General features: G+C 39.9%; 1 protein-coding gene across 3 annotated transcripts in view; it reads left to right on the top strand.

Moving 5' to 3' along the window:
- The window catches only part of PLCB1 (phospholipase C beta 1), a 341,667-nt gene that overhangs the window by 227,646 nt on the left and 90,662 nt on the right, over positions 1-23,359 (top strand). For all 3 annotated transcript variants that reach the window (XM_042049230.1, XM_042049231.1, XM_042049232.1), the window contains exons 10-12: positions 8,102-8,248; positions 14,092-14,249; positions 17,763-17,845. In XM_042049230.1, the coding sequence (XP_041905164.1) occupies positions 8,102-8,248; positions 14,092-14,249; positions 17,763-17,845 (388 nt within the window). The remainder of the gene's footprint in view (positions 1-8,101; positions 8,249-14,091; positions 14,250-17,762; positions 17,846-23,359) is intronic.

Below are 23,359 nucleotides of genomic sequence, written 5' to 3'. Positions count from 1 at the left end.
GACAACCAATAAAAATCCACTGCATGACTGTTTCCTAGCACAGTTAGTTGAAGCACTGCCAAGCTTTTTCAGACACTCACCCCAAGTTTTCTAATGCTTACTCTGATCTCATTACCTGTTTAATTCCTTTTTCTTCTGCACCTTTTTTGATGCAGTTTCTTATACAGATGGATTGCTGTTCTCTGCATCTCACCTGCTTCTGATAGATTTCTAGGCGTCTTCTTCCCTATTCACCTCTGTATTTTGGGTATTTCTTTGCTCTAGTGATTAGCTACGTAGCTTGAACTATTATTTGTGTGGTCTCATTTGATTTGTGTCCCACATACCTGGTTCGTTACAGCTTTACCCTCTTGTTTTGCTAACAGCAACCAGAGAACTGTCTGTTCTTTAAACCCTGTGTTGTTGATTCTCCTTTTTCACATTATTAAGGACTTTATGAAACTAGACCTACTGCTGATCAGTGTTCAGCCTCTGAACTTTTTGTGCAGTTCAGCTTTCAAATTCAAAGAAACCCTGATCTTTTAAGCTGCCCTCAGTTTATTTCTATCTATGCTTTTTTGCAGATTAGTTTTTCCAGTTAGGAAAAATGTGAATTTAAAACTTCATTAAATGCTTTACTGATATCCAGATGTAGTAATTCAGATACATTGCTGTTCCTCTGCTTATTAACTTGATAAGGCTGTCTGACTAGTATGAATTTTTGCCCTTACTGATCATTGAGAGAACTGCTAAAATGGAGGAGCTATGACAATTTCTGCATGTGGTGTGTAAATGGTGGTTGGTACTTTGATATTTTGATATATCTGCAGATCCTGACCTGAGGCCTGAGAGTCTTTGGCCCTCAGTGTTTTTTCTAAAGCAAAGCAGCACTGAGATTCCTGGGGTAAGGTCTGGTGCTCCAATTGTAGGGTTGGGGGTCCTTTCAGTCTGGGCTGAGCTTGTACCATATTCTCTCCTTGTGATGACTTCACTATTAAGAGGATCTCCTTTGGACAGTGCAACAGGACTATTGTGTCCTGCCCTGGTTTGCAAAACTGAATACAGACAGAAATTCCAGTTGCCCCATAGCAATATAGTAATAGAACATGTGTCTGGAAAGGCAAGCAGGTTTCAGCATCACTTCCCAAATCACCAGGATGCAAATGCTGCAAGTGCCACCAGAGCGGCTCTGGCACATTGTGTCCCACACCGTGTGATCTTATAGAAATTCATCTTGTGAGCTTCTCTGCTGGCTCACAAAGCTAGAAAGCACAGAGTAGCTAATGTGTGCCCAGTGTCAAGAGACACACCAGGACTATGTGCATCCTACTCCACACTGTGCATGAAATTTTAATACCTAATGAGCTGTAAATTGCTGTGCTGGTTTGTGAGAGAAAATTCCCAATGAGACACAATTTACAGATCTCTCACTGGATTATCAAGTATCCGCTTTACGTGTCGGATTCTTATCTTTGAGTTGAGAGGACTGCTCAGTTGTGTGGGATTACAGCAAATGTGATTATTGTTACAGATTGCATTGGAATAGACCTGATTTCACCATCAGACAAAATGCTATTGTAATTCTGTGCTGCTGACTGGGAGATAAAAGGTGCCAATTAATTGTCTCACTTCCTTTTTTGTTTGTTTTCTTTTTTTGCTTTAATAACAACTCTTGGCACAATCGTGCTTTCCAGCTACATTTTAACTGAGTGGATAACAGCACGGGTGTAAACAAATGGAAAGCACTATGAAGTTTGCAAATATTCAGAAAGAAGTGTTTAAGATCCGTGTGGCCAAACCTGTTGACTGTGTACAAGTGAATGCACATTTTAAGTGTCATACAAAACATCCACAACTTTTAAGGGACAAGTGAAGGCTGTTGTTAAAGTTGCAAGACTGAAGAGCAAAGAAAAGTGGTAACGTAAGTTGTCTTTTCCGCTGGCTGCTGTGCCTCTCTTGTTTTCTGTCCCAAGACTTTTCTCAGAGGACTGGAAGGCTCCTGGGAGCAGGCTGGGCAGACCCCAGCGAAAATTAAGTAGCTGCACATCCAACATGCCAGCCAAAATAAGGGGATGAAGTTTAGATCAAGCAGCTGTTTGAGAAGTTCTCAGGGTTAGCTTCACTTTTACATTTCCACCAGACTACTGCAGTACTGATATTTTGGTCTTGATCCTGGACCTCTGCAGGGGGCACTGAACGGGGGGAGAAGCTTCTTTTGGAAGCTCGACCCTCCTTTGAACTTTCAGCAGGTATTGAGTAAGCGGGGGTTTGTTTACACCCTCAGGTTGAGGAGCTGGCAAGCTCCCAGGGACACAGGAGCATTTCTACGTCCAGAGCAACATGCTGGTCATGCTGGCTGCTAAAAGGGTTGGGAAAGCAGGATCTTGTCGAGTTACCTGCGTCTCATTAGGCAATGGGAGAAGGATTTCTGTGTCGTAAGCAGCCTGTGCTTTTTCCAGCTCTGGAAACTGCATGGGAACAGTTTTCCATGAGGCTGTTACTTGTGTCTGCCCTGGCACTGTTACACGCCCCGTGCAAGAAATATGCTGGTTTCTCTGGATTTGGTCAAACAGGACTAAGAACAGCCTTGTGATAACACAGTAAGTCTTCAAATACAGGAGCCTCTGAGAAGTATATTCACAAAGTACAGTCTATCCTATCAACCATTTCAGCTGGCTGGAATTCCTGCTTCATGGTAAATCTGTGGACACCATCTCCCAGGAATGGGGATATTCCAGATCACATAAACTGCAGAGGAAAACATTTTGATTGATGAATCCTGACAAGATCTAAGAACCATAAAAAAGAGGACTCACTTTATTACCCCTGTAAATTCTGTGAATTTTCAATAGATCATTTGCCAGAAGTATGTCACTTGCCTGAAGACTGCTTCCAGGAAAAAGGACCTGGGATAAAACAGAATACAAAATACAACAGAAGTGACTTCTGTTGTTTTTAGAGCTGACTAATGTTGACTAGAAAAGAGCCTTGATACTTGTGGACAAAGCAACAGTTATATTTTTATGTGGTTTTCTCTGAACCAGGAACATAACAGAATCACAGAATAACGAGGTTGGAAGAGACCTCCAAGATCATCGAGTCCAACCCACGTCCTAACACCTCAACTAGACTAGGGCACCAAGTGCCATGTCCAGTCTTTTTTTAAACACATCCAGAGACGGTGACTCTACCACCTCCCTGGGTAGACCATTCCAGTACTTTATTATTCTTTCTGTGAAAAACTTTTTCCTAATATCCAACCTATACCTTCCTTGACACAGCTTGAGACAGTGTCCTCTTGTTCTGCCAGTTGCTGCCTGGTGGAAGAGACCAACCCCCGCCTGTCTACAACCTCCTTTCAGGAAGTTGTAGAGAGTGATAAGGTCACCTCTAAGTCTCCCTTTCTCACACATTCATGTGTTCGATCCATTGTAATAGATCTTGAAAGGTATGGGATGATGCAGCTGGAGTTAATAAGGAATTATTGTGAAATGCATAGAACTTGCCTCTTCATTCATGCCTTTTTTCTTCTTTTTCCCCTCCCTTGTAGCTATTTTGGAACAATCAGGTAGAGCCAGGGATGCAGAAAAAGATCAACCTGCACAAACACTTCCCAAATTTCATATAATAAAGCTGATCACAGTCAGGAAATTCAATAGAATCTCTCAACATATTACGCTTCTAGTAGGAAATTATTTCTCCTTCCTACCAAATTTTAATGTAAAAATGCTGAATACGGGTGACTTCACATGGTTCCCAGTGTGGTCGTTCTTTTTTGATTCTGCATGAATTTCACCTCCCTGAAGGTTGTATGGAGCAGCAGTTTGAGGTGTTCTGTGGAACCATTTGCTAAGAAACTGCTTCACACTTTCCTGCACATGTGTACAAATGGAGAGAGAGGCATTTCCAGATTTACAGCGCCTTTCCAAACTCTTGAAAGTTTTTAATTCAGGTACATTTCTAGAGTTAGATCAAAGTCTATATAATCTTCACCCAAGTGTGCAGCTACACATTTCTAATCTTGAGATACTGAGAATGCCTGTGACTAAGAACACATTAGACACTTTTATATTTCTCGTCCACACTTGTATTTTTCAGGCCCGTTCCAATGCACATTAAAAACATTAAAATTGATCTGTTACTTGGCTGGCACCAAACTTTAGCTGGCCACTTATGCGTGCTTTGGGAATCGAGTCAAAAAATGTGCAAAGTGTGAGGGGAAAAAAGTGTGGAGTATGAGAGAAAAAGGACAGAAGTGCAGAAAGAGAGAGTGCAAAGTGAGGGGAAAAGTGCAAAGTGTGAGGGGAGAAAGTGCAGAGTAATGGGAAAAGTGTGAAGTGTGAGGAAAAAAGGGCAGAGGCAGGAGAAGTGCAGAGTGTGGGGAAAAGTGCAAAGTGTGAGGGGAGATAGGGCAAAGTGTAAAGGAAAGAATGCAATTGAAAAAGTGCAAAGTGTGAGGAGGAAAGTGCAAAATATGAGGAGGAAAATGGAAAGTGTGAGGGAAAAGAGCAAAGTGAGAGGGGAAAAAGTGCAGAGTGAGAGAAAAAGGGCAAAGGTGCAGAAAAAAATGCAAAGTGAGGGGAAAAGTGCAGTGTGAGGGGGAAAGTGCACAGTGTGAGGGGAAGAAGTGCGAAGTGTGAGGGGAAAAGTGTGAAGTGTGAGGGAAAAAGCAAAGTGAGAGGGGAAAAAGTGCAGAATGTGAGAGAAAAAGGGCAATGGTGCAGAAAAAAGTGCAAAGTGAGGGGAAAAGTGCAGTGTGGGGGGAAGAAGTGCACAGTGTGAGGGGAAAAGTGCAAAATGTAAGGGAAAAATGGAAAGTGTAAGGGGAAATAGAGCAAAGCGTGAAGGGAAAAGTGCAAAATATGGAGAGGAAAAGTGCAAAATACGGAGAGGAAAAGTGGGAAGTGTGGGGGAAAGAAGCACAAAGTGTGAAGGGAAAAAGGTTCTGAAAGTGAAGGGGAAAGTGCAATGAGGGAAAATGCTCCGTGTGTGAGAGAAAAATGTGAAAAGTGGGAGAGGAAAATGTCCAGTGTGAGGGAAAGTGGACAAAGTGAGAAGGGAAAAGGGAGAGGCCTGAGGGAGAGAGGAGGATGAGGAGCTCTTGCCTTCTTCAGGGGGAGGTGTCTCAGTGGCACTTGAGTGAGTTGTGTTGAACATTTAAATTGGCCAGATACCTCAGGAAAAAGGAGGTATTTTTATGTTTGGCTGATTTTAAGTGTTTTAGTAAAGCACTACCGAGTGACCCCATAGGGAGGGAAATTGTAATTAATCAGATAAATTAGAGAAGAGGTGTTTGAAGGGGAAAAATAAAAAAATTTCTTGTGCTGGCAAGAAAAAAAGCCCTGCAGAGAGAAGGGTCTCACTGAGGGCTGTAGCTGCTGACATGCCTTCTGCTGTGCTTATACAGATGTGAGTTCCATCCCGAGAAGAGACATCAGATCAAATTTAACATGGCAGTAGTGAGTGAAAAAGGCAAGCCAATTAACTCTACAACTTGAAGTATATAAAGCATACTAGATATTTTTGGAAGTTTCATCAAAATTTTAGGGCTAAGGTAATTTTAATTAAAAAAAGCCAAAAAAAGGAAAGGAAAAAATGTGAATTTGTCATGTCTCTGTGTGTTTGCATTATGTGTCTCTTGTCTCTCTGACTTTTTATGCCTAAACACATCATTAAATCTTTCTATTATATATCCAAGATAAAAGATGACAACTGTAATGGAAACAACTGATCACATTTTACTTTTTTCTTGCCAGTGTCTGTGTAAATGTGTAATATGTTTAAGGAAACAGAGAACAAATCTTAGCACTTAATTGAGGCTATTTTTTTTTTATGACTGTCCACCAAGGATCATCCTCTCTGCAGTTGAGAATGCAGTTCAGAATATCATTGACATTGGTCACAAACAATCTACTCTTTTAATATCCAGGACACAAAGCCCCTTTGACATCTGCCATCTCCGTTCTGCAGACAAACTCTCACGGGTGCAATATAGGCTGTAATTGAACTTGCTAATTGCTTCACTTTCTGAAATGCTGACTGCTTAATTGGGATAGGGGAAATAGCGTTCCAGAGCCATGGGCTCAAGCAAGTGTGTAACTCAGAAGCTGCCTAATTATACGTGTGAATAATGCTCGCTGTGATTTATGATAATACCAGTGGCAATGCACAGGAGGACCGTCTCCATCAGAAAAACAAGGCCCCTGTTTGTGAGGTACACTCTGAGGATTGAACACACAGAACACTTTGAGAACCTTGAAAGTGACACCTGCATGAATCAGCCTATCTGTATAACAAAATGCAAGTAGCAGCTGTCCTGTTCGGATCTTAACTGTTCTTTCCTCTGTTGTTTTACTTGGTATGGATAAACACCACATGCTCTGCCTAGTCCCAGTATACTTGGTGCAGAGTGTTCTTTTAGGTGGTTTATAGGTCAAGCTAACTCCATTATAGCACCTGGTACTGTTGGCATTCTCTGGTAGATTCATGCGGTAGAAAAGTTGTTCCTAAACCTTTAGTTTCATGAAAAACCTCAGTGGTGGGGTTTTCTTCCTGATTTTCACCTACTTGCATTTTTCTTGTGGAAAGGAAAGTACATGGGCCTTCATCTCTGGATGATTAGTTTCCCTATGACAAACCAGCTGTGGATTGCCCTCATATTACAGCCTTAAAGTAGTGGATGGACTTGATGTTTTTCTTTCCAACCATCTTACAATTGTTGTCATAAGAATGAATGGTAACTGCATTGCTCTGTATTGTCACTGCCTTTCTTGTCATATGAATAAGTTCTTTTAGTGCTGCCAGCCTTGGGTTGTTATGAAAATGAGGATCTGCACTTAAGACTGTTATATCTTTTCCTCTCTGAGCAAGAGGCAAGTCAGGTCCAAGCACAGATTTTAAGTAAATGCTTTACATGCAATATTTGCATCATGTGATTACAAGCTTTAAAAAAAAAAAACCAAAAAACAAACAAACAAACAAAAAAAAAAACCAAAAAAAAAAAAAAAAGAGCAGGGTTGTCTGCTACTTTTAACATGCTAGGAAAATATGTGTAAGTTTGTATGTTTTAGTATAAAAAGAGATTGATCCTGAAAGGAAAGAGTAGCAGAGTCAGGAGTAGAACTGAAATCTTCAGTTTTTCAATGCTATCAACAGGCAAATGAGATTTTGCTTTAACTGACTGTGTAGAATATTTTGGGTTGGGCACAAGAGGTATGAAATTCTCATTGTTGGGAGTCACCAAACATGTACTTCAGAGATACAGAAGATCTGTTTTACTGTAGGCAGGAGCTGAAATAACTAAAGATATGTGGTTGAGTAAATCAACAGATGAAACCTAGACAAAATAGCAAAAAATATCAGGCAAAGAAAAATGTCTCATATTTGTTCAGTTAAGCAATAATCTTCAGTTATAGGCTACTGGATTTCTTTTTAGTCTAAATGTACAAATTGACACCCTAAAGTCAACTTTGTGCAGAAGGCTTGACAGCAGAAGTCCTCCTGATGTAATAAGAGCAGCTCCATTGAGATCAATGGGGATATTTAAGCTGAGGATAGGACTCAGCTTTCTAATTTGACAGCAGCATATGAAATGATCATTTCTGCTGGCACTCCAATGAGATATGAATTAGGAGACAAATATAAAAATTACAAAGCAAATCTAAGTTCCCACTTGAAAAGTAGTTCATACACATGCTGAACCAAACTCAAAAGAGATCAGAGTTACCTGTGTTTGTGGCCCTCTACAGGTTTCTTGGTTTCCTCTGGAAAGAGTATTTTGTTTTGTTCCCCAAAGACCCCTTTCCTTGATGGGCTTAGATTTATTTTCTCTGTTCTTTCTGTAATTCTGATTCCCCCATGCCCTTGATTTTCTGTAGATGCTGATTATGAAGTGATTTATCTTTGTTACAGCTAAAAGGCTATGTGTTACCTGCAACTTGAATGGCTGAAAATGAGGTAGTAGTAACAAAAGAGTATTTGCGTAACTAGGTGAAGGCCAGGCTGATGATTATATGCTCTTTCACATGTGCTTTTGTGTAAGTGTGTATTGAATTTATCTGCATGTCACAAAATCTGCAGTTGAAACTAATTGGTGCTTTCCCCGGGTCTGTGTTTCTCTCAGGACAGATATCCGTGGATGGATTTATGCGGTATCTGAGTGGAGAAGAGAACGGTGTCGTTCCACCTGAGAAACTGGATTTAAATGAAGATATGTCTCAACCACTGTCACACTATTTCATCAACTCCTCACACAACACCTACCTCACAGGTACAGCAGTGTTGGAGAGATCTAATTTCTTATCTTACAGAAATTCTGAGCATATTTTCAGTGGTAACATAAAATACACTAAAAACATCAACATTAAACAGATGATGGAGTTTAGTTTTCAGGAAAACAAGGGTGGCACTTGATTTTTGTTGTAGCTGCAACACAACTGCATCAAATACACTTTTTTTAACAGGTGAGCAGCAGTTGCATTATTCAGGTAAGGCCTGGTCAGAAGCCCAGTGAAGTCCCTGGAAAGTTTCCCTCAACTTAGATGGGATTCCAGATTAAGGTCCATCTTTAGGGAGGAGAATGAACTTAACATTATGTTAAATTTTAACAAATGATGCTGCACTGAGTGCTAAAAATGTGGCTTATGCATAATGTAGGCTTTTTAATGCTATTAACAGACTGGCCTTAACTGACCAACTCCTTCAGAAAGCCAGCATGCCGAAACATAAACAACGGCAGGCAGTGGTGATGCCCAGTTTAAACAGACCTCATGGGAGTTATTTTCATCTGCTTTATGTTTGTTACAGCTCTTTCTCCAGCACCTTCGCGTGCTTTCAGGGAGTGAATGAACTGTCATTGTTTCCATTAGACACCATTTTTCAAGGGTTTATATCTCGGCTGTAAAATGTGTTTTGTGCTAGAACTTGTCACATAAGTATTTGTTTTGACAGCTATTTTCTTTCTCTGAATTAAAAGAAAAGAAAATCAGTGTGGTCGCTTTTAAGTTATGATTCCAATATGCAGAAATTTATGCTCTTTGGTGGAGCAAAGACATGGCCAAAGCTAAAGTAATTTTTAACTATGATGTTTTGCAGACCTCTTACCTCCAATATGGACTTCATTCTGTCACTGAGTATTAGTTGGTGCTTAAGCCAAATGCTGCAGCTTTATACAGATATTCTGGAAGAAAACAGTAAAGCTGTAGTACGAAAGTGAGAAGCACAGGCCCACAGGAGGTTTAAAGACAATGCAATTTAAAGTTGATCTGAAGAGATAAAAGACTGCTCTCTCCTCTACCAGCAGGAATTTATAGCCAGTTCCATACTGCAGATTTTTATCAGGGCTGGTCAGGACAGAGATGTGTTCCAAAGGTCTGGAGGCACAGAAGCCAAACCCCAAAGAATTAAGGATGGGAATTCATGATTAGTCCAACCTATTCTGATTTTTTTAACTGCACTACGAGTGACCTCACATGCTTAATTATTTACCTTGACACTTGCTAAATTTGCTTTGACTTGTATGTGAAAATCTGCAAATCATCCCAGATTGCATCTACAGGTTTCTTTGCCTGCATTTCCAAGTAACTTCAGAGGCTATATTTGGAAACATGATCTTCAGTCTTAATTTGACAAAATATTCCTATCTTAGTAAACTGGGGGGAGTAAAGCATGGTAAACTCAGGAAAGAAGTTTGAAACTCTTTCCAATTCCTTGTCAGAGTGCGTGTTTTCACATTTACAGGCACAAACCACAAGCCCTTCCCTTTTAGTGGGTTCATTATCTTCAGTGAATGTGTGGCAGCTGGCTGACAATGGGATTAATGATTTGATTTTTATCTGTGCATTACAAGAACTGAAAGCCTTGGATTTTGCTCTGAGCCTAGATCAGATACAGCAATCACATTCCCATTTGCTTTCTTCCAGCAAGGAAGTAAAATTAATAAAATTAATGGTGACAGGCTATTCCTTTTCCCCAAAAGAGTTTGAAGGATCTGCTCAAGTGCTCATGGCTTTGGAAGGGAAGCCTTGGAAGCACCTTTGCCCTGATTGAGACCATGAAATAGCAACTAGTCATGTCATAATTACCAGGACAATAAGAAAGCCATTCAGTCTGGCAATACTTTATGATTACTGTGCTTAATGCCCTACTAATTATCTTTCCCTTTGTTAGTTTTTTTTAACCCAGAAAAAGCGTGCACAAAGAAGCAACATTATAACATAAAAAGAAACATGTGCACACTCTCAATTTATTTTTAATTATGCTGATCATTTTCCTAGCCTTTAGTAGAAACCCTTGGCAGTACATCAAGTCCTGATTATTTATTTAGAAGTGTTACTGCTTTCTTTTTCTTAGGGAAATGTAATTTTTAAGACCAAAGGTAAAAATCCACAAAGAAAGAAGTGATTTGTAGCGAACCTGGGCTAACTTAAAGAAATGTCATCTTTTAGAAACTTTTTTTACTGTCTGATCATTTTTTCTCACAAGTATCATATTTATTTCTTTTTTCCCTTGAATGCTTAAAGTGCAACTCTGCTTTTTTCTGGCATCTCACCTCCGGTTTCTGCTGTGGTCACAGTGCGGAGTGACTTTGCAACATTTCTTTCAGCAGCACCCAAAAGTCAGAGACAAATGATGACATATCACACTCAGCCTTGCATACTTTGCTGGCTGTGCAATTTGCTGTTGTATATGGGAAATGCAAAATATGAAAATCACACGCCTGTAACACGTTTGGCTAAAAGGAACAATGATATCAGCAGTAGGTTGCTGAGGTATCCGCTGAGCACACACAGCCAATGTGGGACTATCCTGTTCACCCTCAGCATGTGCTTCCCTGCTTACAATCTGGTATTTCAGTTCTTTCTAGTCTCATGAGGGGCATGTTCTCTTTGTTGCTGTCTGTGACCTCTCATCTACCATCCTCCAGCTTTTCTGTTCTCAGTGATTCCTCAGTCCTCACTGTTCCTGCTTATTATCTGCATTCAGCACTTCCTTGAAACCTTCTTCACCTCCAAAGCTTCCAGAACAGTTTCCAAGCTGACAGCACCATATGGAAGGGATGGATGGCTGGGTGATACCATCGTGCTGCCGGGCACACATCCTGCTTTGGTCCAGTGTAAAGTGTTAAAAACAACAGGCAGGGCTGAGAGCCTTATTCTGACTGACGTACAAGCAGGAGCAGAGTATGTCACAGTGTGGGGTCTGATCTGCTTGGCCTGTGCATGGTGAAATAGCTCAGGAGGAAAATAAATTCAGATAAATGTGCTGTGTGTAAAACAATCTCAGCTGCCAGCACCTTGTGTGGCTGCAGGAGTGAGGAGCCAGGCTCCCAGCAGTTTGGGGCTCTGAGTTTGCATACTGCAAACCCCAGTGTATGATCCAAGGCACTGATTGCTTCTCCAGGACTTGCGTGGAGAGAGGAGATTCAGCAACTCATGTTTGTGCATGGCAGAGGGAGGATACAGGCACCTCATGCTGGGAGAAAGTGCTGGGAGGGAGGGAAGAAGCAGCCTCTGGTTCTAGAATAGTGAAGAGTCAGGTGATTCCAAATACCTGGATCCAAAAATCCCCCAGTTGGGGAGGAAAGATATCTTAAATAGATTGCAACTATGTTTTAAGTCCTTGTATTTCAAATAACTTTCGCTTGGAAAAACAGTGGTGGATGAACCCATCAAGGGTGCACTTCCTGAGAAATGAGCAGCTTAAAGCTGTAGAAGTGTGGAACTGCTCTGTGTGGGGAAACATGGGTCATGTCCTCAGCTTAGATCAACCAGCACTGGCACATTTTGCATAGCATCCTGTCAGGTATCATTTGGCCAATTATATTTTTCAGAAATGTGAATTTTTCTCAAAATCCATTTCTCCTTAGCCCATAGAGAATGATGGGATGCAAATGTTATCTATGGTATTACTGTAGACACTGCTTGTATTGTAGAAGGGAATACATAATGCTTTCAATTTCCAGTATTAAAAAATTGATCTGTACTCAGGCTATTAAAAATAGACTGGAAGTGTTCCCTTTGTGTCTGTGTTATCACATTTTGGAATACAAAAGGGGTATTTTAAAATAAATGCAAATAGCGACTCACACAATGGAAATTTCTAAATAATATATGCAAAAAAACATTTGAGGGAACATTCCTCATATTCTGTATTTCAGAAAAACAAGCTGTTGGGACTATTAAAACATGTGCTAGCATTTTACACTCTGCCTGGGAGTCTTTCTGAAGATTTTATGGTTCAGAGGTTGAATATCCTCTTATCCTTTGCAGGAATCCTTCCAAAACGTCTGAGCCTTATTAATAAGGTAGTGTGGGAAGTGTCATATGGCAAGTGATGCATGTCATGATTTTCTTAAGCACTTTTGAAGGTGAAGGATCTTGGAGCCCAAAACACTTAGCAGTGATAACCACCAGGAGTCTCTCAGGAAATAGAGTTTGTTAATCATAGAATAGTTTGTTAATCCAAACTCAAAATGCTCTGAGGGAAAAGAGAGACAACATTAGAACAGTTTTCTAAGTGAAAGTGATTTTTTAGGCAGTAGAGTTCAATGGATCCCTATGAGAGCCAGGATTTCCTAGGCAGATGCTCAGGGATGAGTACATGGAAATGTGAGTTGTTATTCTCTGATCCATGCTTATGCTTGTTTGCATCCTGCAAAGAAAAAGAGCCACTACTTAACCCAGACATTGGAATTGCACCAAAAAGGCTTTTGTGTGAATAAAGATAATCTTCCATAACCAAAGGTGAAACAGGAAAAAGCTAAATTCCAAAAACAAAAAAAAGAGACTCGTCACTTTGCTGACTCCATTTGGATTTTCAGAGCTTTCCAGCACTGGCCAGTTTCTTCTGTTATTAACAGATATTTGCCATTGGTTCCAGCAGAAAGTGAGAATTCTTATGGATTTCAACAGGAGTAATGTTAATACCTTGTGGAGTATGTATGATTGCTCCAGCTCATGTATCAGACAGAAACTGTAAACAGGGATTTTCAAATAAGAACGGTTCTGTTACAGTTTTAGTACAAGGTAAAAACAGAGCAAAGGCAGACAATGCTGTTTTGTGAAGCAAATCTCAAAATGTGTATTTCCCAGCATAAAACCTAAACATGGAATCGCAGAGACAATAAAATGAGGATTAATCTGCATTATATTATATGCCAGTCTAGATGAAGTATTTATATGCCCCCAGTCAGCAAAGAATCTTTGCTGTAAATGAGCTCACTGCCTCCTTAAAAAGAAAATTAATTTCCTTCAAGAAATCCGGGAAGATCTTCTCAGGAAGTCTGCTAGAAGGCAGGAAACTGCATCCATTTTCTTCACATCTCATAGAAGCACAAAGCCATTCCTCCATTACTGTTACCTCTCTGCTGCAAGAAATTTGTGTCTGAAGGACTGGAATCAAACCTGTTGCAGCAGATGAAGACAACCTGGCTGGATATCCTTCCCTGAATCCCACTGGACTTCTTTGTTGGCTTGGGTTGAGAATTTTTTTTTTATGTTTCTTTTTTAATACTTCCCAAGTTTGGAAAAAATGAATTTTCCTTCTTAATTTTTAGATTTATAATATCTCATTATTGGAAAAGGACAGTTTAATTGAATTTCTCTCTACATAATACAGTATCACATCAGGAAATTTAACTGACCAACTCATTGCAGTGGTTAGCATATTAAATATTGATTTGAGACCTAATGATGGTGCCATTAGTGTCTGCAGGGGGTTTGTTTCATCTTGTACTAAACTGCGTTGCATGTTGTGAGAAAATGTGGTCTTGGTCTCCTGAGTTGCCTCTGAATTTCACACTGCTTGTCAAGGGATAAAATCTCATAGAACTAAGCTTTTTTATTATTATTATTTTATTTCATGTATTTGGTGCTGCTCGTCAGAAGCTTTTGAGCTGGCTTCAGCTGGGTTATTTCTCTGTTTGACTGAGGGCAGGATCCGAACCATGACACTGACTGTGCCAAAGTAATTTCCGTTGCGTCTTTGTGTTCCTTGGAATGTTACTCCTCTCAGCCGAGGGTAAAAGCTGCTGCTAACTCTGATTATTGTTAGATCAGTTGTATCTATTCCTGAGGCCCAAAATGACTTCCCTTTCTTTGTGTTCTGTCCCAGCTGGACAGCTGGCTGGCAACTCCTCGGTGGAGATGTACCGGCAAGTGCTCCTGTCGGGCTGCCGCTGTGTGGAGCTGGACTGCTGGAAGGGACGCACAGCAGAGGAGGAGCCGGTCATCACACATGGGTTCACCATGACAACTGAGATATCCTTCAAGGTACAGCACTGCAGCACACTGATGTAGCTGGTTTAGCTGGGGAGGGCTCTTTTTGTGCAAAACTATCACAGATATATCACTGCGAAGGTGGGAGGGGCAGAAATGTGAGGGCAAAAAGATGCTGTAAGAGGAAATTACAGAGCAGCTGCAGACTTGTTGGAAGAGAAGAGAAGAGAAGAGAAAAGAGAAGAGAGGAGAAGAGAAAAGAGAGGAGAAGAGAAAAGAGAAGAGAGGAGAAAAGAGAAGAGAGGAGAAGAGAAAAGAGAAGAGAGAAGAGAAGAGAAGAGAAGAGAAGAGAAGAGAAGAGAAGAGAAGAGAAGAGAAGAGAAGAGAAGAGAAGAGTTGCAGCATTTGGACCTTGCATGGGGAGAGAGGGTCCTTGTGGTCATGGCAGTGTGAGGAAAAGGGATTATGTGGTGTGATAGCACTGCCATCTGGGGACTGGGCTCCATGCCCAGGTCCATGGTCCTGTGCACGTCCCTGCAGCAAATCTCACAGGGAGAGAACCAGCCAAGGCCAGAGCCAGGACTGAAGGACCAGGCACAGCCACCACAACTGGTTCTGCGCAGAGACAAATGGGGGTCTGAAGGCATTGTTGGGTTACATCTCCACAGGACAGAGCTGGAGGCCACAGGATTTGGACAGCAATAACCAACACATCAGTTCACTCCTTCTCTCTTCTCTGCTTGGTCACTGGGAGTAGGAGGTGAAAGTCCTGAACTGAGGCAGGAAACAGCAGCTAGATCTCAACAATTTGCAAGCCTTTAAATTCCTGTGGGCAGAGAATATGGTGCTCACGGCCAGATGGGCAGGCTCCATCCACAGGACCCAGACACTCAGCATTATATTTAGAAAAGATCAATAAGTGTATGTGCACTGTTATCCTTATCCCTGGTACTTGGGATCAGATCTGAAGCACTGGAGGGTGAAAAGGAAAAATTAGTATCTTTGGAGACTGTGAGGGGATATTTGTGTCTTGCAAACCCTAAACAAGTCATCTTTATTATTGAATTCCATCTTCCATTTCCTTTTCTACAGTATAAGGTAGAGACCTTACCCTTAGCAATAACCTTAGATTGTTATCATCTTGTTATTCTTAAAGATGTTTTTGATCTGGGGTGTTAGAGGAGCACAATGGAGGTGCTTTCCTGTAGTGTTAGGATTGGTAGTCAGCACAGCTTATAATGATACATCGGGAAATCATTTCTGAAGTGTGAAGAAATAATTCTTCTTCATCTGAGACACTAACTCACCATGGAAATACATTTCTAGACTTAGCCATGTGCAATAATATGTGGGAAAATGTTCATTACTGACTTTGGTTATGTTGCAGGGATTACGTGTGGCTTGTGTGCCAGCTACAGCTTTGAGACATTTCTCCCATACTTGAAACCTGTTGTTGGGTGGTTTTTCTTGCCTTCTAGTGCCTTTCTTTAGGGAAAAAAGCGAACAGTTCTGCCACAGACAGAACACCAAATTTCACTTGTACCAGAACACTCCTTTTTTTTCCAGTTTGCTTTCTCTATAATTCTTCCCTGATTGAGTTAATCACAGAAACACGTAAAACAACCTTCTTGCACGTTTGTTATTAACTTTCCAGTTACGTTTATGTGAAGCCAATTATGTTTACAGGCATGGGGTTTGATTGCTGGAAGTCCTTTAATTAAGGAAGATGGCTCTCGACTGCTTTGGTCATGAGCAGGAATTTAAAACAAAATTAATCTGATTTTTAAAAGGATTATTAGCAGGAACAAGGATTATCCTTGGTTATTTAAATGTTCAACCCTTGGCACTGTGCTGGCAGGAGAGATATTGGGAGGTATTTTAAACCTACTCAGGAGTATTTCATCAGTCATTTCAGGGCAGGCATGTTTTAATCCACACAGAAAAATGTGAAAAACATCTCGACTGCCGATTTCTTTTCACCACTCAAAGTGTGCTGCTTGGCTGGGGAGGAGCAAAATGGCAGTGAAATAATGTGTCAGGAGTGTGAGAATCAATTCATGTCTTGAATGCTGAATCATTTATCAGCTCACACTTTTGCCAGGACCACGGCACAAGGATTCTGCTCAGTCTGCCAGCTTTCACAGCCTCAGACAGATTTCCCGAAGTGCAGAGGCAGCAGCACTGTATGCTCCTCATCATTTATGTTCCTGGGGTTTTTGGTTCCTTGGTTTTCCTCTTGCTCCATGTCTCAGAAATCCATAAGGTTTTTCTCAGCTGAGGCTTGTGAGCTGCTGCTGGGGGGGATCCTACAGGGAACAGCCATATATGTCATGGCATACCCCGGAATCTCTGTGTGTGTAACCATATTTACACCTTGGAGACCGCTTCAGGTGAGTCATTCTGCAGCTGGAGAGAAGTATGGAACCTGCCAGCTTGTTCCTCTCTGACCATGGAGCATTTACCTTCACTGAACCAGTGTCTGAGCTTTTCATCCTCAGATCTCATCACTTCCATCCTAATTCTACTCTTCCAGGTGGTTTTCCCCACTCATGCAGGATTCCATCCCCTTTTGCAGTGGGAAGGCAGTTGAAATTAAATGTGCCAAAAGAATGTACCAGAGGCTCAGTTTTTGTTTTAGGAAGTGGATTTCTTACTGATACACTTCTTAGTTGAGCCTCTAAAGTACAGAAAATGAACAAGAGGAATCCCCAGAGAAAGCTTGTTTAAAATAAATACGTCTTTTAGGTTTTAGTCATCCTTAAGATTTGGCATGGCAGAGACTTATGGGTCCTTAGAAACTCCGGAGTTTGCCAGCAATGCATATGAAAAGTCTTCAGTGTTTTTTGTTCTTTTGGAAGAGAGATTTGTTCCAAGAGGGAAACATTTCATCATTTGTAACAATGAGTGCATTTATTGTGCACCCCACTAAAATCATCATTATCAAATGACTTTTTTACTGGATTTAGGGTTTCCATTTTCCATAGAGCTGAAAGGAAACTTTACGGAAGTTTCCTTTTCTGAGTCCTCTGATAATTACCACAGAACCAACTGTTTTAATTAAGTAAAGATGTCTTTTTCCCCTTTTTTTGCTTTAAAGGGATTTCTGTTACCCAAAAAAAAAAAAGAGAGGGAGCTAAAAAGTGAGTCAGAGGAGCTAAGGATTTTATGGATACGTGCTTGTGCTGATGATGTTTAGAAGATCTGCCTTTGTCAGAGCATGTTTATTATTGCACAGAATAGCACATGAAAGCCATAGCTGCAGGCATGGAACAACTCCACACAAAACCCAAGATTTACATTTAAGCTATTGATTTTGGCAGACATAGGTCATTTCTTGAGAAATGTGATGCTTGAGACTCATCAGATGTTTTGGAGATTTGATCATAGTTCAGGTTGAAAAAAGTGGTTGTGGCAAGAGCACATCCAGAGCTTTTTGGGACGTTTGGGAAGGAAGGTCTATCTCAGGGAATGATTTCAGAGCTCACTGGGTCTTGCCTGTCTTCAAAGAATAAAACTCTCCTTCTTTAGAGAGGTAAATTTGTAACTGTGTTTATTTTGATTCTTTAGGAAGTAATAGAAGCTATTGCTGAATGTGCATTTAAGACATCACCCTTTCCAATCCTCCTTTCCTTTGAAAATCATGTGGATTCGTAAGTAATTACCACATTTTCTTGTCTGATGTTTCATTTTTGATAAGGTCTAGGCCTGGAATTGTGTGTGTGCACTTGTGACACAAACAACAGCTCTTATCCAAAAATGAACTTGTACCAGCCTCAGTAACCACGATGATCAGAATGAATTGGGCCTGTTCTTAAAAACCTTCCTGAATCAGAACCTCTTGTATGAGAGAGGAAGTTTGATTGTGAGAGGTATTTTGTTAATGTTTCTGCTCAGTGTGTCCTGCTGGAATGCAGCAATACTCCAAAGAAAACGAGGCAGTATTTCACCTGCTTGTGACCCTATTCTGTGCTATAAACATATTCAGAATTTGGTCTGTGTCTTGTGTCAGAAGCAGAGGCCAGAACCATGGACTTCCAGGATTGCAAAATAGGTGGCATGGATGGCCAGGAACTGTTCATTTCTGCCAAAAAAATAACAGTTTGCATAAGTTTATTTCATTTTCTTTTTTTTTTAGTTACAAGAAAAGTTACAATTTTTCCATGTAAGAAAAGAAAAATGAGAACACTTCTAGCTTTGTCCCAGTGATCTATTTTATTATTACAGTTCTGATTTTTTTTTTTTACATTAACTTTGGTTTTGAATGCAGAAACCAGGTCTGCATGTTTCAAACACATAACATGTGCCTTAACTTGAATCGCCTTTTCCCCTTCTGTGTTTTTTTTTGCTGTGAAAAAATTTCCAACACTTCTGGAGGCAGTTTAGACTTAGAAACTAATTTTTGGAGGTTTCTTGTTTTGTTTTGGGTTTTTATGGTTGGTTGGTTTGTTTGTTTGTTTTGTTTTCTTTTTTAATTTTTAAATTTTTTTTTCAATGTAAAATAAAAATATTCCTCGGGGCAGCTATGAATGTTTTTATACAAATCAGAAAAGATGGCACTTTTGGCACTTTTGTTTCTGAAAGAGGAAAAGGGTGAGGGCTAGCTGCTTTTCCATTGTTTTAAGAAGAACATTCTCGTCATAAGGGAAGGAACTGGTAGAAGAAGCTATGTAAGAATGGTTTTAAAGAACAGATGTGACAATACTGATCAAAAATTATGTAGGTAGAAAAATCTAAAATCTGAGAGCTGAGGTCCACTACCTGTATACCTCAGAGTGTAAATTTACCTTTTGTGGGCAAATATGTGTTTGCTCTGCACACATTTCGAGGCCACATGGTTATGATTCAAACAGCTACCTCTTAAATCCTGCTTAGTTATTCCTGTCTTCCTCTGAAAGACCACACAGATGCTGGGTTTAATTTCCTTCTCTAATGGCTCCCTCATTTCTTTTTGGTGTATATTGTGTCCCTTTGGACTTGCTTGCACTCACCTACTCCTGTAGGTTTGAACTCACAGTGCTTCCAAATGCAACCTCTGGCCTTTAGGAAAGATCTCAACCATCATTTTTGAATGTATTACATTTCATACTCATTCTTCTGGATTTATTGTAATATACATTCACTGTGTTACTATAAGGCAAAAAAAAACCAGCTAAATTATTTTAACCACAAGGGTTACATTTTTCTTCCTTTAAAGACATTAAGACTTAAATCTTCAACTGTTCCAGGGTGATCTGTTCTATTTTAGGAAGATAAAGAACTAAAAAGATTTATGAAATAAACTCCTGTCAGATGGAAGTTATATACAAAAGTGGCTTTAAAATTATAAGATGAAACAGTGTCAGAATTAAAGGCTGTGTGACACAGCAGGAATGTGACAGAAAAGGAGCAGAGTTCCTGCTGCACTACTCTGTTATTTACAGTTTGCCCCACAGAAGGCATTGGACCTTTCTCTCCAGAAACCTCCAGCCATGGAATAATGGATTAACCTTATGTGTATTCTCTGATATTCTTTTCCATACACTGCTAAGACACAGCTTTTTAGCAAAGCAAGTTTGCAAAACCACTACCAAATGTTTTCTCTTTCTGAGGCTTTCCTGCTAGTGATTATTCTCTGCTATAGTAGATGATCAGATTTAATGGGTGTGTTTTCTGATTTTGCTTTGGCTGAAAATAATTTCTAGTTATTTTACCAACTGCTACAATTATCCCTTCATTCCTTCACTAGTTGCTGCAGAAATCTGCAATTAGTCATGCCACTCACAGAAAACTTCACCTAATTTCATGGAATGCTCCTTTTGTCTTTTCATTTACTTAGAATGTTGTTTTTCTCCTAGATCTTAAAGCTGGGATTTGCCCTAAATGTTAACAAAAAATGCTGATGTTTTTATAGAGTTGCTGTCAAACAAATCCTTTTTTATCAATTCCTACTTCTAGAGGACCAAACATTTTTTCTGATTTTCAAGCTGCAAGAGTCGTTTGTGAAATTCTCGTCCCCTAGAAATTTTGGCATTGGCTTTAACAAAAATATGGTTTTAGCCTGTGTTCTGTATTCCTGGCTTTTAAACAGACTGCAATTATCAGAGGTAAATATGTTTCACATTACCACTGTAGAGATGACAGTGCTAATCACCACTGGACTTAAAATGCAATTTTTCTTCCTTCTGGTTTATGTTCATGAGAGTATTTTGGACACTCTCTGTCCACCTAGGGGAAAAATCACTTACTAGCACATTGTGTAAATCATCTCATTTGCTTTCCTTTGGTGTTTTTCCTAAAAGGGCTCCTCTCCAATATCTTCATGGCACATTAAGGATTTTTATTTTCTTTACTATAACTCCACTATTAGTGTATTCTTTCTTGTCTGTTTATATGCAATAAAAACTTTCGAAAAGGAGCAAGCATGTAACTTTTAGACAACATAAAATATTATGTGTGCCATCATTTATAGTGAAGTCAAAATGTGCACACTGAAAAAAAGACCACTAAGAAAAGCTGTGGTTCTGTGAAAAAAACAGAGAAGTGGCCTGAAAATGTTGAAAAGACCTCAAGAAGACCTTGACGTTTGAAATGGGGCTTGCAAGAAGATAAGCAATCTGCAAATCTGAAAGCAGACACTCTATAATTAGAAATGCACTGATGACATAGCAAAAAGGTTAAGTGATCCTTGAGCAGTATCCATATAAGATTGCTTCCAAGATTAAATTTAATTACAGTTATTCATACTGCTGGTTGCTGGCTGGAATTGTCGCTTCAAATATTAACAGGATTTTTATCACTTTTTCATCCCACACTTCAAATTATTTTAGACTCTTCTGGGAAGCATCTGTGCCTTTGTCTTATGCAGGGGAAGTATCTCTGCAGAAGTGATAAAAATGTAACGTTGGGAGCAGTAGTTGTGCCAAAGAGCCTCTGTGGTTGACCTTTGTAATAGGCACGATACAAACACAGTAAAACAAAGTGCAAGCAATACAATAATGGTAATGAAAACATTTCTTAATCTTCTTTATATTTCTGTATCTCCAGGTATCATGTTCCCCCTCTATCTCCCCTGGCACATTTTGGGGGCATATATAATTAGTCTCTGTGCTACCTGTCCATGTCCACACAGGGAAAATCATAAAGCAGATAAAGTCAGCTCTTTTCAGACAATCAATTTTCACTACAATGCATGAATGCTGAGAGAATTTCTAGTAACAGTAGATGTGGACCAAGAAATACCTGGGTTTTGACTTCATAACTAAATTGGGGGAATGTACTGATTTAGAAAATTTGGTATTTCTGTTGCTCTGGTTCATAATTTCCAAAGAATGGAAAATAAAAAAAAAATGGTATTCCAACTTTTTTTAAAAGACTTCAGTAGGGCTATGGAATCTGCTGTTCCTAATGATCTCTCCCTTGCAACAATACATACATAGATATGTATATTAGGGAGAGAGAGAACACAAAAATCTACCACACAGTTAAACGCTGGTACTCCTAAATATTTTTTTATTCCCTCTTAGGAGCTTTTTAAAGTATCTGTACACATAGTCCACTTCACAAATTCAAGTAATTTTGTAATGTCACGATTTTCCTCCTTTGGCCTTGTTTAGTACCTCAAGGGTTTTTTATGGTATTAAAACCCATTAGTTTTTCACGTAATTTTTCTACTTTCTGCCTCTGGGATGCAGTGACACTGGAATTTATACGCTGAACCAACATAATGTTGCATTTCATTTTTCTCGTTTGCAAAAATGAAAGTTCACACTGTGCTCTCTTTGAGGTAAACATGTAATTAAACACAGAAGATCAGAAGAATTTGTTCTAGCTGTGGTAGTAGCTGGAAATTTATTAGGTTTAACTCTTGCTTTTTATTTTTTTTAATTCCTATTGAGAGTTCTTTTTGGAGTTGTGCCCATTTAAGGATGATGATGTCACATCTAATTACTATGGTTTCAATAAGTGCACTCTTTTGATTCAAGGAGGTGTCCTTTGAACTTTCTGGGTTCTGAGAGCATGGATCTGTTCAAAACACACACTGGTGGAGAAGACTGAAATAAAACTCTTCCTAATGACCCTGGATTTATGGCACATCCACACTCTGCTGGCTGGAGTGATGCCTTTATTTCCCTTCGTAGCTGAGGGTTGGAAATATCCAACACAATGTCCGAGCCTGATCTGTTCTTCCATCACCTTCTCCTGTGTGGGTTCTTCATTCTGCTGCCTTGCTTGTCTTCGTCTTTATTTTCCATCCTCGGCTGAAAGTGCCTTTTAGCTGTTGTGCAGAATTCGCTGCATGCAAAAGACAGCACTAATGAAATGCTGTCAGCATTTAAACTGCATGCAACTCTTGCTTTGGGGAATAATTTAAAGCCTCCTCACAGTATTTTTTGTCAGTGACTGAGCTAATAACTGGTTCACCCCCTATCTGCTTCCAGGGGCATCCAGGATGCTGATCCCAGGGAAATTACATTTTCTGAGTGAAATGTCATTTGGCCACCCAACCTTTATCTCAGCCCTGGTTTGGCCACACTGACCCTGGGAGATGGTAACCACTGACCAGTTGGGCACAGCTGGGGTTGAACTCCTGATTTGCAAGAGAAAAATGAGCATTTTTTTTCTTTTTTTTTTCCTCAATACTCAGCTCTACTTTGTCATGAAAAGTAGCTCCATGGTAACATAACGGCTTATAGCATCCCTGTCTCTTCCATGATATGCAGATCCTAATTAACAGAAGCTGAGGAAGTTATATTAAGCTATATAAACCTGTCCTTTAATCGAGACTTCCCAACAGAGTGTCAAAAAAGGAAACTTTGAACGATGCCTCAGCTCAGATGCTACGCATTTTAAACAGGCACATATAACAAAAATACTCCGTTTTCTAAAATTAGAGAGTGCCTGTGGTACCGAGCTGCATTTTGAGATGATTGGAGTAATATTTCTGAGCCATATAACCTATCTGCAATCCTAAATCTTCCATCACTGATATGCAGGAATTATTTCATCTTTTGGTTGCACTTCGGGAAAATTGGTTATAAGCAGAGTTTGCCGAGGTTCAGTTTATTTACAGAGGATGTTGTGAAAACTGCTGTAGTGCAAGCAAAATGCCAGGCACATGTATAAAGTGACATGAGGGGGGCAATATTTAAATTCCGAATAAAAGTACTGCCTGAAAAAGGCAAATT

This window comes from Corvus kubaryi, unplaced genomic scaffold (genome assembly GCF_017639235.1).
Source record: "Corvus kubaryi isolate FWS band 111438036 unplaced genomic scaffold, C.kubaryi_AGA036_p1.0 70, whole genome shotgun sequence".
NCBI classification, from domain to species: Eukaryota; Metazoa; Chordata; class Aves; order Passeriformes; family Corvidae; genus Corvus; species Corvus kubaryi.
This window is presented reverse-complemented; position numbering and strand designations above follow the sequence as displayed.